General features: G+C 33.4%; 1 protein-coding gene across 1 annotated transcript; it reads right to left on the bottom strand.

Annotated features, from left to right (window-relative positions):
- Positions 1–11,250: 11,250 nt before the first annotated feature.
- On the bottom strand, positions 11,251–16,794 carry LOC112502025 (cysteine synthase). The gene is made up of 11 exons (XM_025105828.1): positions 16,712–16,794; positions 16,362–16,413; positions 16,164–16,273; positions 15,671–15,728; positions 14,464–14,727; positions 14,255–14,392; positions 14,032–14,083; positions 13,320–13,399; positions 13,113–13,172; positions 12,874–12,954; positions 11,251–11,576 (listed from the first exon to the last, which is right to left on the bottom strand). The coding sequence occupies exons 2-11, from the start codon at positions 16,395–16,397 to the stop codon at positions 11,484–11,486; spliced, it is 972 nt and encodes a 323-aa protein (XP_024961596.1). The 5' UTR covers positions 16,398–16,413; positions 16,712–16,794; the 3' UTR covers positions 11,251–11,483.
- Between the last annotated feature and the right edge of the window lie 409 nt (positions 16,795–17,203).

Genomic DNA, 17,203 nt, shown 5'->3' with positions numbered 1-17,203 from the left:
GGGTAGGTTTGTCGGTTCTGACATTCCATAGAGGTATTTCTGTTAAAGCACTCAGTCCCTCCTAATTTTAGCAGTATGCTCAGTTGATCACAAACAATTGATCAAAAGTATTATTGCTATAAAGCACAATGATCAAATAAAAATTGATCAAAATATTTGGCTTTTAAGTACAATCAATTAAGGAGTGATACATAAAAATATATTATTCGGTATACGAGAGAAATGAATGAAGATCTGTAAGAACAAGTTTATAGATTCTAATATTCAAAGAATCAAGAAATGTATATCAATCAAGGTAAAAAAAATATCAGAGAAAAACAACCTTTGAATTCAAACGAGCATATTATCACCGAAAATGATATTATTATAAGAGACGTGATAATAACAATTTGAAGAATAGCTGAAACATGTATTAGAGTTATGTACGATGAGAAATTACACAAGTAAAATCTCAGGAAATACCTGTTCAGAAAATGTACTCGTTTTCTTTAAAAAATTTCACTTCCATTTTCCGAAAACATTTAATTAAAATTTCTAGAGACTCCCCCTAGAAAATAGATTTAAGTACTATTTCGGTTCAGCTCAAAAAGAATAAAAAAATTGGAAACATTCTAAGCACATGTCCTAAACTGAGTGTTTAGAAACCACACTCGGTAAAGCACGGGTCCTGAACTGTGTTGTTCAGAAACTTTATTTGAACAGTATACAACTCCCCCTGAATTAGTGCATCAATGGTATGATATTCTGATCAGCGCAAAATTGACACACCTGCAAAATAAGATCAAACATATTTTGGTACCCAAATGAACTTGGGTCCATCTTTGTTAGTATCAGGTTGTGGAATATTGTAACTGTCAAACCATCTATTTTTATTTTATGTTTTCTTTATCGCGCTTTTAACAGGATGATCATACACGTTGTAAGATCCATACCAATTATTGTAATCATACATGTTATTACCTTTCCAACTTTTCTGAAATATGTTGTCTCCAGTCCATCTGTTGTACTGTTTCCTGTTTACGAAATCAGTAGTTTTGCATGTAGAGCACATGATCCTTCTCTTGCTAAGATTGATCAGATCAGAAGTAGATCTCACAAAACAAGAAAGATTATTGTTAGTAACAACAAAATTTCGGGACAAAACAGATTCAGACTTATTTACCCAAATGCTTTTAACTTTTGAAGAATAATTGGGTCATCTGATGACGTACCCTTGATAGTATTGATTAGAATAACGAGAATAGTTCTTAGAAACAGTTGATTTAGGACTGCCTGAATAATTGTTAGACTTAGAACAGTCATAAAAGTTGGTTTTACACTGTGAAGGAGAACCAGTTGAGCTTTGAGCACAAGAAAAGTCTTTGACTTTCTTTAAAAGTTGGTCTCRTTCATCAGCAACTAAATCATACTTCTCTTTAAGTTCAGTTCTCATCTTCAATTTAGTTTCAAGTTCGGTCTTCAGATCAGACAATTTTCTTGAAGTATCCAGGAGTTTACCTTCTAACTCCTTCTTCAGCTTCTCAAATTTCTTCTTCTGATTGTCAAACTCTCTTCTCTCTTCATCTGAGCTGCTTTTCTCATTTTCAGAAGCAATGTCGAGCCACTTTTTCTTTTTAGCAAGCTCTTTAGCTATAGCTGCATATTTTTTTTGAAGTATTTCTCTTTTCAAGCGTAAATAGCTTCTTCTCTTCGTCTAAAGCCTTCTGCTTTTAAGCAATACTGTCAGACAGTTTCTGATTCTGGCTCAGACATTCTTCTCTGATGTCGTTCTTCTATGTATCTATCTTTGCTCATTACAAGATAATCAGCTGCTCAAAATCCGAGATTTGATTTAAAAGCAATTTAGCGTTCTGCTCGAGAGAGTTTATCTTATTTTCATAAGATACGCGTTCAGCACCAAATCTTTTCTCTACTTCAAAAAATCTCTTCTTCTCTTTCTCAAACACTGTTCTTTCAACATTAAAACTTTGTTCAGTTTCCAAAACTTTTCCTTTCTCTAAGTCCAATAACTTTCTTAACTCACTCAGATCACATTCAGACTTATGAAATTTTTCAGTTAGTTACTCAACTTCTTTATGTTTGTTTCCTTGAGAGTTCCTCTCAGCATTCAGTTTCGGCTCAGCTTTACAAAGTTTATCAACTAAATCTTGTTTTATCTTGTTTGAACTTCTTATTTTGTCATCTAACTCTTTCCTTTCAGAATCTAAAATCTTTTGAAGTTCATAAATCCTAGACTTCAGCCCGGAATTGTCCTTTAACAAATCAAAAAATTGTAAGTCCCTAAGTTGATCAATCTTCAATAAAGCTCAATGATTCCATGGCAATCTTCAAGATCTTGTAAGAACGCTATGGAAGGAGACTTGAGAGAAATGGTCAAACAGTCAAAGTTTATTTCTTTACGTAGATTTTACAAATGAGCTCTCTTTTGACTTCCCTTGAGATAAGTATGTTTTCCAAGTAATACATCAATCTCAGCTTGAAGAAATTTCTTTTCTTCTTTAGATTTTTCAAGATCTTGTTTCAACTATTTAGCCTATTCCAAATTAGTGTGATTTTCAAGAAACACACTCACATATTTATCTTTATAATCATTTATGCTCTTTTCCAAATCAGAAATCTTAACTCTCATTTCCATATTCTCCTTCTCAAAAGAAACTGTCATTTTAAAATTCAAGATTGATCACAAGAATTTAATGCTGTGAAATCAGTCAAAGAAATGCTTTTCAAAAAAAAAATCTCAAAAATCTCACACGATTCAAAAAAAAATTCACACTTCGCAAAAAATTTCGAAATTAAAAAAAAAAGTTTGAGAATCCAAACAATAACAGTCAACCACAATATACAAACAAAGCACAATAAAAATAACCAGACAAAAGAATAGCCGATTTAAGATGAAACTTGTCAACACGAGTTATTCGAGAAGTAAATTCGGACAAGTTTAACACTAATTTATAACAAAATCGGACAATGAAGGCTTCGATTTAAAAAAGAATACGAACAAGAAATCAAACACAATCACTTTGAAACACTTATTCAAATCTGAAAAAGGATGGCATTCAATTATAAAAAAAATAAGTTGTCCGGATTATTAAACCGGACAACGACTTAAACATGAAATCAAAACAAAAGATGAAACCGGATAAGGTGTTGTTCAATTAAAAGAAATATGGATGAGAAATGCTTGATTTAAGCAAATAAAAAATTGAAAGGAGCAGCCAACATTGACCATAAATTCATACTCAAATTCGGTCAAAAACAAGCGCCATGGATGAACTAGCTGTCAACCTTGAATTCATTTACAAAACTCACAAATACAAAGTAATAATCCGGATAGGCTTTCATGCGATGTATATGAAATACGGTCAAGATTATGTCCGAATTAGGAAAAAAAATGAGATTTAGATGATATACGAACAAAAAGGCGAACGATTTACAACTAAAACAAATGAATTTTTAATCACAAACAAAAAAAAAATTCACGAACTTACATTAAAAATAGATCAAAATCCATGATTTTTATGAGTTCATTCAAGAACACAAAGAAACTTTAAAATTCACAAATTTAAACAAATCTTGAAAACCGATGATCAAAACACAAAAACTTGTGAATAACAATGATTCACTATTCAAAAACGCACACTTTGATCATATTTTTAACATAAAAACATGAAAATTTGAAGAAGAAAAAAATTCGGATCAAACTTTTAAAAAAAATGAAGAACAAGATGAACACTTTAAAAAATCCAGAAAAATTTCTTCAAAAATTCTTCAAATCTATTGATTTCTTCTTCTGATTTCTTGCATAACTTGCTCTGATACCAATTGTAAATCCCGAAATCATGCACAATCAGATTAAACGTCCAATAACAGAATCAAGATGAGTAGAGAGAGATTTTCACCAATGTTTGAAGTAATATTTCTTGAGAAAGTTTTTACAAATGATTAACCAAGAACTAATCTGAATTGAACTGAACTAATTACAATTAGCAAGCTAAATTCTATTTATACAAGGAAAATAACAAAGGCTAACTATTACAAAGACAAATACAATGGGAGAACTTGAATACAACATTTAAGCACATCCTTGAACCCAACATTAAGAGACATACAACGATCAATTACATAGAGCAATGGACAGTCGGGATTGCAAATTAGAAAAGAAGAGTAAAGACATTGGTAGGAACAAAAGTGTAAACACGTAGAGCATCATCAAAATTGATAAGTGGAGAGAGCATGCATAGAAATAGTATCGGGATCAAAATTAATCTAGAGAGAGCATACATTTGGACGTGGGTTCAAGTTTGATTCCAACGGGATGGGGGATATAATTTAGGGGTTGTCGGGGAGAGATTACAGGTCACACTACTTTCAAGCGTGTACACAAAGCAAAAGAAACTTGTATCTTTCGTAAACTTTCATGATAAGTCTCTTTAAATTTTCTAAATTTAACATAATAAGTTATACCTTTTAAAATTTTCTAGATAGCTTAAAAAACTCTCTTATAGTAGAATACAGATATAGATATAACATAATAACTTTTTTGATTTTATTTAATGAAGAATTCAAGAAAAAACTAAAAAGAGCAAAATGTCCTTCAATTATAACGAAAAACCTTAACATTGGGTCGAAATCCATTATAAATAGACAAACGAAAGGGACAAAAACTGAACCAATGAAGTTTTAATGTTTTTGACAAAAAGCACAAATGATAGGGAGGAAAACCAAAACGATTTGACGAAATGTTTTTGAAGAATTTGGATTTTCATGGAAGGATTTGGAATTTTTATGTGTTTGTTTTGTAGAATTTGAAAGTATTAAAGGAAAAACAAAATAAAACAATAGTAAAATGGTCAAGAGAATGAATCTATAATTCTCATAATCAAAAACACTTTTGAATAGGAATGAGTTACAAGTAGATAACTTCGAGAGAATTAAGTTCTAATCTATCTTTAATATGTTTATATCTATCTATATCGTCATAACCTTTAGAGAATGACACAATTATCCTACAACACTCCCCTTTGTGTCGAGTCAAAGAAGTGATGGTGTACAATTGTTGTCCCGTAAAAACCTTACGATAAAATAGAAACCCAATGGGAAAAATTAAATTGGACAAACGAAAGAGTACAGCACACCAACTTCTTTGCAATATATAGACTTTTCCTTTAGTCGAATATTCTCTCAGATTCGCACATTAATCATGAGAGTTAAGAAAGTAAGATGATATATAAAATATTTGTGTCACTAAAATCTTACACTAAGGAAAAAAACCCAACGGAAATAGAATTGTGGGTGAAGAAAAGAGCACAACATACCAATATTACATATATAGTGGACTCCCCCTTTTGTTTACTACTCCCCCTAATTTGTGCATTAATCAAGGGGGTTCCGAAGTAAGTCTCCGTATCTTTTTGGTGAAACTAACTACTTCCTCTATTTTTTTAATAATACCGGGTCAGGTTCTTCTCCTACCCGTATATGATACTTTCTACGTGTTTCCCAAATATGGTTTTAGGTAATGATTTGGTAAAGAATTATGTCACTTTCTACTGGCATCTTACTTGATTCACTTGAATCTAGAGAAGAGTGTGCTATTACTGATTGTATAGAAACCAAGCATAATATGCTTTATGTTATGACCCTTGAATTGATGTATCTTACTTTCATTTCTTTGGTACATGATCCAATATTACCATATATGCAGGTAGGATATTGGTTGAACTCAAAACACTAGCTCCTCTAATATGTGTAATGATAGTTCTTAACCATGTACACTCTTGAACAAGTCCTATATGGAGTAATGTTGGAATAGTATGAAGAGGTAGCTACAATTTTTTGCATAGTTTACTTCTAATCAATTGGCAAGTTCCCTACGATAGTTCCTTATCAAACAAACTATGGTTTCTCTTATTTCATCAAGACTGCCTATTATGTTTGTAATATCAACACATAGAGATATGATTGAAATCTGGAACTCGTTTTCTTTATAAATATGCAATGGCACGGTTCATTGTTCTTATATCCCTTCCTAATCAAATATTCACTTAGGGGGATATACCGCATCCACCTAGATTGCTTTAATTTATAAAGTGAGCGTTTCAATTTTATTGCAAATGCACTCCATGGTTTATAATTACTTGATTTAGGTAAATTTAATGCCATCAAGCACTTTTTATATATGTGAATCTAGATTCCCATAGATATATGTAGTAACCACATCCATGAGTTGTATTTTCAGTTCTTTGGAAACTACTAGTCTAATTAGTTACCAGAATGTTGTAACATCCATCACGGGAGAGTAAGTCTTCTCGTGGTCAATCCATGACGTTGTGAGAAACCTTGCGCCAAAGGAGAGCCTTATACATCATGACTTAATTAACCTTATTACGCTTTCTGACAATGATTTATCTATGTCCTACAGGATTTAAACTTAGTGGGTTAGCACTATTAGACCAAAAACCCATTCATTTGTCAAATGATATAATTCTCCTGGATTGCTTCATTTCATTTATGTCAATTTGCTCTTTATTGACGTTCTTCATCTGAGCATGGTTCAATGTCATCATGCTATATCATCTCATGAACAACAGAATATGTGAATGTATTATCAATTAGTATGTAATGATCTTTCTATCGACTCATGTTCATTCTCATAATTCATTTGAGATTTCTTTGATCTTTGGAATCAATATTGACTTTGTAGATTCCTCCAGTAATGATTCATAGCGTAGTTATAATCAGAGATAATCTCATAAGATGTTTATGTATTGATGATAAATGGTTGTGTCTTACTATTCTCTTTCTTTAGATGAGTATCTATTGAAACAAGTATCTTCCCTCATTTCTTTTTTTACAGCCATGGCCTCAATCACACCTCCACCATGTGTGATTACAATGCACTTTTCCAGCGACGTTGTACCCTTGTTTGGGGATCAAAAATGAGACAGAGTGGGAATATTCTATGACACTTTCTTTCATCCCCATGAAAAATACTTTTTTCTATCACCCCCTAATGACGGAAAGACTGTCTCATCAAAGTGACAACCTGTAAATTTAGCGGTAAAGAGATCACCCGTCAAGGGTAATTAGCTGATAATTGTTAGGGATTCATATCCAACATATATTGAATCGTCTTTAAGGACCTATTTTGGTGCACTATGGGGGCGCAATTGGCACATATGCTACACAACCAAACATGCATAAATGTAAAATATCAAACTTATATCCAGTTACCAACTGGTGCACATGAGATTGGTTGGCTAGTAGTAGGTCCAAAAACGAATAAGTACCGCTACATGTAATATTTATATAACCCCATGCATATGTAGGTTATGCATAACCAATGCCATAGATACCATCTATATTCTTTTGATGACAACTTCTATTAAGACCAATTTATATTTATGCATAGGGTATAGGAAACTCTATATTGATCCCAAGACATATGTAATAATCATCAAATTCTTATGATGTAAATTCTTCAGCATTCAAAGTCATGTAGACTTGATGAGATAATCAATGTGGTGAGCCCTTAAACGTATAGCTAGTGCCAGGATTGAAAAATTTAATGTGGAAAATAATACGATTTGCGTTTATCATGTCAGAACCAGAACCATAAAGTGCTTTAATGGCTCACATTTTAGATGTTTATGTCCATAAATATCATGTGTATTCAGAATGGGATATTCATATATTATGTCCTTAGCTTTAGAATTGTCTCATTCCTGTCTTGGCTAAGGATCAAAGGTTACAAAAATTCTAGGTATTCGAGATGTCATATTATGATGACGGTGTTGCTTCTTGTACTACAGAAGTCAATAGTTGCAGTTTGGTTAATTGCCTCATTTTGCCTTTCACTCGAAGGAGAATGTGTCTATGTGTATTTTACAACACACAAATAATTATGTCATGACCATGGTGTCCCACATGATCAAACCATATATGTGTCGTTGTCCCATAGTTCTTTATTGGTGACAAAATATGATTCATTGACCTAGATAATCTACTAGTCTGACACATTATTTCTCTAACATATGCTCCTTTCATATTCATTAGAGCTGATGTACATATACTCATTTCCATTCTCGTAATAAGATTTCTGATTTATACGAATAGCTTAACAATTTTCCTATTAAAATAGTATTTTAGTGACTATTAAAAGAAAAATAGTATTTTGTACCAACAAGAAAATGATAGTACATAGTCTAAGAATTCTGGTTGGATGAATTATAAAAATAAATATTAGTCTATCCCTTTAAATTGTGGGAGATCTTAAAAGAAAAACTCAAGTTCTCCTCGATACATTCCTGCACAGAGTTTTGAATTTGTTTTGATATATTTATGTACACATGTATAATGTTAGAATTTCGGGTGTATATATGCAAATACAATTAATTTGATACTTCAAATGAAATTTCAAAATAATCCCATAATCAGTCAACATAAAAAAATGATCTAGTTTATAAGAGAGAGTTTAAAAAGCTAATATTCACCGATACTGCACATGTATCGATGTTTATTTTCAACCTTTTCATTATCTCCAGGGGCAATAGTTGTATATCTGCTCTAGGTATTAAAAAATCCTTCCCGACTCTTACCATGACCCTGACCCTTTCGAGGGTCTTGTCCACGTGGTGCATATATGACACATGTGTGAAATTGTTTTTAACTCATAATCGGTTGGAGTTATTTCCACCTATAATGCTTTCAGTATTGTTTTTGGGAATTTCTTTGTCCTAACATGTCTAGTGTTGTTATTCGAAAGAACGTTGTCTTTTGCCTCTCAACCACTTACAGTAAGTTGACGAGTTTGTCTAAAGGTTACATTCCAATTTATATTGGTTCGTTAATATTTATTGATATATTAATGGTGGAAATAATATAATGAATCATGTCATCTTTTGTGAGTTCTTTGCCATGAAGATTGAGATGCATTTTGAGACATAACATTTCTTTATTGAAATCAGTCACTTTCTTGTAATTGAGTGGTGTATGATAGAGTTGTTCACATGCGAGATGACCCACTAGACTCGTCTTGTCCGACCCACTAGAAAAGCGGGCTTAGATTCTCATTCTCGAAGAAATGGGCGAACCTGAACTGACTTATTAAAATTAATGGGTGGACATGGTAATAGAAAAAAAAATATTTGGGCAGGCCCGTTAGGCCCATCAATATTTTTATAATAATTAACTTTTATAATTAAAATTTATAAATAAAACTGAAAGTTCTAAATACTTATTAAAAACTACTTATTTATGACTCATGGTAATAACATACTTTAAAAATCTTAAATTTGAAAATATAATTACCTCAATTGATTAATTTTATTGTCTCATTTAGTCATTTTCTTTATAGATACTTGATATTTAGCGAAACAATTTCTTTCGAAAGTATGTATATTGTTATGTATTTACGTCAAATTTTAAGTTGGAAAAATTGTTATGTATTTTGAATCATTTTACATAGCTTTTGATTTTATATAAGTTTTATTTTCATAAAAACAAAACAAGATTTTTAAGCCCGTGGGAAAGCCCGGCCCGTGTAAAGGGTGGGTATGGGTACTTTTTTACAAACCCGTAAAAGCGGGCTTGGTTTCACCGTATTAGGCCCGTTGGACAAAAAAATAGGTTAAGCACGGCCTAGGTCCGGCCCAAGCCCACAATGGTAATGAATACTCCTGATTAGGGCGTCCTGCTATTCTTGTAGGCTAGCTAACGATATTCTATATGAAAGTTGTGATTGATGTGTTGTCTCAAAAAGATCAAAGTATTTACTTGTACCTTACACTTGATTTTCAAGATAGTAGGGTTTTACATATTGTCTGTCTTTTCTCGAACCTATCTTATGGTACTCAAGTTCTTCCGAGTTCAGGATGTCATAAATAATGAAGAATATATGATTTTCTAAAACAATGAATCATGGTCTATAATCATTAACGAAATTTCAGTATCATAACTATATTGGATTTTTATATGTTTACATTTTGTTAATAATACTTCATCAATATTTCAATTTGCAAAAGAAATCACTCAATTTATTGGATTTTCAAGTAGTAGAAAAAATCACATGGATTTCTCAAGTCCCTACAAACCTTAGGACTATTTACATCCGTTTAATAAAAAAATAAAATCAATTTCAATGTTTTAATACCTTAATAGTATTAGTTTTTGGTAAAATCTAAATATTAATTATAGGATTGATAACCAAGATAAACATTTAAATTTATTTATAATAATTATCAATTAAAATAAACATTTGAATTTTATTTATAATAATCATGAATCAAAATAAACACTAGAATATTATATGAAAAAAACTAAAAAAACACGTACATAATATAAAATGGTTTAATTTTATTTGGGAAACCAATTAAAATATTATCTCTTTTATTAAGGGAATCCAATCCTGTAAGGCTGTAACAATTGAAATATGAATTTGATGAGCCCATGGGAGGGCATCCAAAAATTGACGGGCAAGTCCACCTAAAGTAGAGCAGACTCGCTCGCCTTTAAAATTTGTGTTCGTTGTCTTAGGCGTCGGCACGACCCACCCTCTCAATACGATCATTGATGGGTCGCCTCTCACCCTGACAGGACGGATTAATCCTTCTTATCCCCTTCACATCCTTTATTTATTCTCCCCTCGATAACTCCCATCACCTCTCATCCCCGATGTGGGACAACATCAAACTTTTAAATTTACCATTATTTTAAGCCACATATTTGTTTCAGTTTTAAAGAAACAACCAATTTATTTTATTTTACATACAGCCTTTCAAGTTTTCAAGCCTAGAATAACCCTTTACGTAGCTTAACTAGTAAGACAATGGGTTTGCTCATCCCAGGTTAATGGGCTGTTAATTTCGGTCTAATGATATTAGTCAAGACACACAAAACTTGCCCCATGCACCCACTATTATCCAAAATAAATCGACTCTATTTACGTAGCTTAACTAGTAAGACAATGGGTTTGCTCATCCCAGGTTAATGTGCGGTTAATTTCGGTCTAATGATATTAGTCGAGACACACACAACTTGCCCCATGCACCCACTATTATCCAAAATAAATCGACTCTAAGGACTTTGGCATGCTCTTCCAAAAAGCTTAACCGCAAGGCCTTGGTTTTTTTGGCATTCACTGTTTCGAATCTCCTCAAGGCCACCAAAGGTTATGCGACTATTAATTTCAAGGTCCAATGGGATCAGTCGAGATGCATACAAGACATAAGATGCCCCGTACACCCATGGTTATCCACAAAAACGAAAAGAAATAAACTTTCAACTCAATGTCAGGATACTCTTCCATAACTATGAGCATGATAAATCAATAATTCTAGTCCCAATGTACATAAACAAGTTCAAAAAAAAAATCACTCGCTGATGCTTAAGAAATCAAAGATGTTGCAACACAACGGCACCAAAAACAGAGCAAGGCGTCTATCCAAAGAAACATATCAACTATCCCTCTTCCAAATCCTTTTCGTTCAAGGCTCGAAGGTCATATTCTCTGCCTCTCGTCGAACTGACTCGAACAGAACGGAAGACAAGTAGCGCTCCCCAAAACTTGGGAAGATAACCTGCAGTTTAGTTGTACATATAATCTCATCACCAAATAACCACCAATGAAAATGCAACATCCAAGGTATAGTTTGAAGATGATTTTGTTTGTGTTTTTCAAAAGTGTAAACTAAACAAAAAGGCGAGCTTGACAAATCCTATGTTTTAAACCAATGAAGCTCGATGTAAGGTCAGAAGGTAAGATGTGTACAAACTGACAGAGATGGTTAACCTAGACAATACTCAGAATATTTGGGACGCCTACAAGCTATTTCTGGTTCCAAATCAGCTTGGAGTGTTCTAGGTTGGCCCTTGCTGCGACAGTGTCCTACATATGGCAAGAGCACAACTTCCGGATTTTCAAAAACTCTCAACAACAGTGGAGGAAGTGGTGCTAGTGATTCAACAAGTGGTAAGATTGCGGGTCCAGGGTCAAACACATGGCTACGACGCAGGGTATGGTATGCTTTGAAGACCCTCGTTGACCGGATAATGAATTGTTTATCCTGTATTTGCTTGAATTTATGTTCAATAGTTAGCTAAGTAATTTGGAGACTGTTTCAACTACTTTTGCATAGTTTGCTTGCTTGAATCCATTTTCCAGATTTACACGAGTAAATTATATATAGACAAGGCATCATACTTTCATATTTTTAATAGCAAATTCCATAAAAAAGGAACCAACTTTGCCTTCATTCCTTCTTTGGATAACCAACTTCCAAGATCTTTATTTAGGAAAACTAATTTCAAAACTTCTCAATTCTAGGAACCAAAATGAAACTGGATTGCTTTCGTTCTTATTTTGGAAAACATGAATTTGGTCACCAGGTCCCTTAAACCAAAAGTTCTGAAAATTGGTTCTCCAAAATAATGGTTTTGAAAGTTAATTCCTCAATATGAATAAACCAAATTTGGTAAAATTTCAATGCAATTTGCCATTTTCTAATTATAAACTCAAATAAAAAGATTTATCGATTACTTAATTACTTCCACAATCATATCAATTACATTATTCTCATCCGATCTTAAACAAACTATCATTAGTGACAGTTGTAATCAACATTTTCTTGGTTAAACTATTCTTCCTTCCATCATCTCATCTTGAATTGACTATTTATATTTATTTAACTTCATTAGAACTGGAAGAAAAAAACAATGTAATTGATATGATGTACAAGTAAATGTAAATTCTATGCATCAACATGTTTATCTATATTTGAAATGATTTGGCAAATTGATGAAACAGTAATCAGCCCCAACACCAATGAAGACCACATATAGAACGAGTTGAGTAGAAAAAATAATGAGCAAACTTACAACGATCAGCTTTCCAGCATTTTCTGGCCTCTTCGCAATGTTGATGGCAGCTGCAGCTGCAGCACCAGATGATATTCCCACCTGCAACAGATGCAACCAACATCATAATCTTAATTAGAAGATAAGCTTGGTCATGAATAGCAGCATGAATGAACAATGTAATATGAAATCTTACAAAGTAAAGCAGTTTAACAAGTTCAGAGATGCATACGAAGAGTAAGTAAGTAATTCTAACTTACGAGTAATCCTTCTTTAAGAGCAAGAAGCTTTGCAGTTTCAATGGCTTCCTCACTTGAAACCTTTACGAAATATCCATGTAAACATCAGTTTAATCAAGAAAATTAATGATGGACATCAAATGCCTGACTTTTAATTGTGAAAAATGATAAAACTCATGAAGCAATCTTTACAAAAAAGATGGAGAAAGAGAGAGGGGTAGGACTTACTTGAACCACTTCATCAATAATATCAACTTCTAAAACACCAGGAATAAAGCCAGCACCAAGGCCTTGGATCTTATGCGGACCTTAGGCATGACAAACATGAACAATAAGGCAAATATCTTCATAAACAAGAAGTACAATGACTTTGAATATATCAGTCCAGTGACATAGAAACTGCCACTTTTTATTAAGATTCATGTAACCTATGATGATTAGCTTCAGGTTCACATCTGTGTATAACTAATAACCTCTGCTCTGGTTGGCTTTGTTGGTTAGTTCATATTACAGGTATCAAGGTATTAAATATCTGACAATAAATATTAAATAATATAATTTGGTCAAAGCTAGAAGATGATAGCATCATCTGATACATCATATATGATAGAGATACAAGAAATTTTGGATCATAATCTTGGCAGAATTTCAGAGAAGTATTTGGGAGTGTGTAGAGAAGTGGTTTAGAGGGGAATAACTTCTCTAGTTGGACCTGACCTCCACAAGCACATTGGGACAAATGACCTTTTTTTTATCTGCAACTCTTTGGAGCTGTTCCAAAACAACTGGGTCATTTGCACAATGTTTCTTCAGAGGTTAGGAATGATAATGCACTCTGGCATCCACGCGTAACCACAAACTCTCAGGCATGAGATAGTAATCCTTCTTAGGCAAAGAAACAAATTATAGATAAAAGAAATAGAGCATCAATGTAGCTTACCAGGCTTTCCTCCAGATAAAATAGGACTTTCAGTAGGCTCAATGCCATAAAGCTGATGCCAAAGAGACAAAATCAAATAATTAGAGTTTAAAAGAAGGGAAGGAGAAATGCATGCATTTGATGGAACAGACCGGAGAAACATCAAATGTAGTTCTATAGAAGGCATAGCAATGCCAATGCTCAATGCATCAAATTAGGTCTGAAGAGGTAAAAGCAATCTAACCTTTATGTTAGGATTTTGCTCTTTAAGATATTTTCCTGCACCTGTTATTGTACCACCAGTGCCAATGCCAGAAACAAAGGCATCGATTGTTCCATTTGTATCTTTCCATATTTCTGGTCCAGTTGTTTCATAATGGATCTAAGAAGTATAATAACAATTAGCATTGCAACGCAACTATGACAACAATATTAGTAGTTAAAGGGACCAACCTTTGGATTGGCAGGATTCTCAAACTGCTGAAGAATGTAAGCATTTGGTGTTTTAGCCAATATCTCTTCAGCCTTCGCAACAGCACCTTTCATTCCTTTGGCAGGATCTGTAAGGACCAACTCAGCACCAAAAGCACGGAGAATAATTCTTCTCTCCATGCTCATGGATGCAGGCATGGTGATGATAAGCTTGTAACCCTTTGCTGCAGCCATGAAGGCCAGTCCAATGCCAGTGTTACCACTTGTTGGTTCAATAAGAACACTCTTCAGCAATAATACAACAAAAGCACATCAGATAAAGTCATTTTTTTGAAATTACTATGATAAAACTGCATTACATAACAACCATAGCTATTTACACCAAAATGGTGAAACAATAAAAGGCTATAACAGAAATAAAAAATTTAAATACATGACCAATGACTGATTTAAACAAGAGCAACAAATAATCACAATCCTCAAAAAAACAAGAGTCAATTTATTTGGCCCATTGTGTTTCATTTCCACTGTGTTCCCATTTCCGTGCTGTGAGAGTTTGTACACATGTTTAGAACAAAAATGGAACAAAATGGCCAAGCAAAGCAACCCTAGTCTGCCCCACATATAAAGATTATGATTGGAAGTTGGAACAGGGACGGTCATCAATATCTTGTAAGCAAGCTAAACCATGTTCATACGATGTCTGGTCACAGAAATATCTAGAAGTCTTTGCTTATGGCTGCTTGAGCAGCAGGCTAGGCTTTAAGCGTCTGCCTACTGTTTGAATTAGTTAGGGCTGCTTAATCAGCCATCTAGGAGTTAAACCTCCCAATTGTTCCATTCAGCAACTTTTTGCTGAAGTAAAAGTTCCAAGTTTTTAAGCAGGGACTAGTAGGTTTATCTCAACTTGTTTCCAATAATTGAATTCTTGGCAGAAATCTTTTCAATCATTTTCGAAAAATTGCATTAATGAAACAATGAAACTGGTCAACCAAGTAGCTGTATCAAAATAATATAACATCAGAAATTTTATTTCTGATTACTTAACATAATATAAGAATAATTGTGTTTGATAAATTTATTATGCGCCCACTTAATCCCTACTACACTCGACCACCTAGCTCCATTTAACGCTTCTTATTAACATTGATAATCAACATATATCCTTGTATCATAAAATTTAAAACACATGATGCTCTTTTAGAATCTATCAATAAAGCTAACAAACCTCTCCAGGTGTTATGATCCCCTTTGCCTCAGCATCTGAGATCATGCTATAACCAATCCTGCACACCAGACGAAACCACAACTAGGATAAAATGAGAAGCATATAATAACAGACGTAATCATAATACATGCTTAAGACATAGCACTCCGTCAGATGGGCACACAGAAAAAGTGCTACAATTTGACTTCAAATCACAGGATCAGGGATAGTCCGTTCCACACATCTCTTGTAATTGCTCAATAGGTTAGTCTATAACTGTTGTGAAGATTAAATCACCTTGAACCCACACATCTCTTGTAATTGCTCAATAGGTTAGTCTATAACTGTTGTGAAGATTAAATCACCTTGAACTCTATCATATGTACAACCAATTAAACTGGTGAACAATCAGTATCAATCTGACAAGTGCTAGATTTGAAGTATATAAATATATATAAAAACAAAATGGAAGTGCTCAGATGAAAATTAATCAACAGAATCCTCTAGTAAGCACCTGTCTTTAACACTAGAGCAGGGTTCCATCATTTCCAGTTTGGCTGCAACACGCCCAACACAACCATCCACAATATTGTTGAGATAAACCAAAGGAGTGTTACCAATCAACTACAGGTATAACAAAGATCCCTTTACTAATACATTCAAGATTAAAAAAAATTGTTGTTAAACGATCCACAAACAAATACAAACTTACTTCTGTAACATCCTTCGCAATCTTCCCTTTCGCCATAATTTCAGATATGTAACTGTAAATCAAAGATAATCAAATACTTTCAAGTTATCAAGTCTCAAAAGGAAAGAAGCACAAATTAATACAACAAATCTGTGTGCTGGCCAGCATGATAAACGAGATGCAGTGTTAAAATATTGAAAATAATGATTCCAGGTTACAAAATAACAGATATCATATAATATTGACCACATGTTTGATGTTTGTCGCAGATGATCTTTTTTTAATCGTTTTTCAAAGATAGCAATCATCGATCATTATATTTTATTTGCAACTCAAACGTCGATTAGCGGAAACTGTAGATGGAAAGATACCTCCGTCGACGGCGATAACAAGAACAAGCTTCGATCGAGGAGCTCTAAGCAAATATAGCAAGTAGCAGGAAAACGTATTGGAGTAAAACTCTTGGTGGGGTCGAAGGGATAGATAAAACTCTTTACCACCATGCGACTTGGAACGGTCTAGACAAAGGAGTAAAATAGCAAAACTAGTCCCTGGACTATTGACTCATTTGCAGGTACACACCAACTACTGTTTTTATTAAATTCTCAATGCATGATTTGATCTGTTTTTTGTCTAAATGATAATGATGGATATAATAACACCCTTTGTTTTATTGTTTAAAAAGTAACGGTATATGTTTATGGAGTTGCAGACGACACCTTTGCATCAATGGTTAAGACTATAGTTATTTCATAAGCTCTTTTTCACAAGGCCAGATACTTTTTTCTGCCATTGATGACAACAAATCCGTCGATTATCTTCCCTTTTTTTGAACCTTCAGAGTCTTCTAGACCTTCTCTTCA

The sequence above is a fragment of the Cynara cardunculus genome, unplaced genomic scaffold (genome assembly GCF_001531365.2).
Source record: "Cynara cardunculus var. scolymus isolate 2C unplaced genomic scaffold, CcrdV1 Un_Scaffold_846, whole genome shotgun sequence".
In the NCBI taxonomy this organism is placed as follows: domain Eukaryota; kingdom Viridiplantae; phylum Streptophyta; class Magnoliopsida; order Asterales; family Asteraceae; genus Cynara; species Cynara cardunculus.
This window is presented reverse-complemented; position numbering and strand designations above follow the sequence as displayed.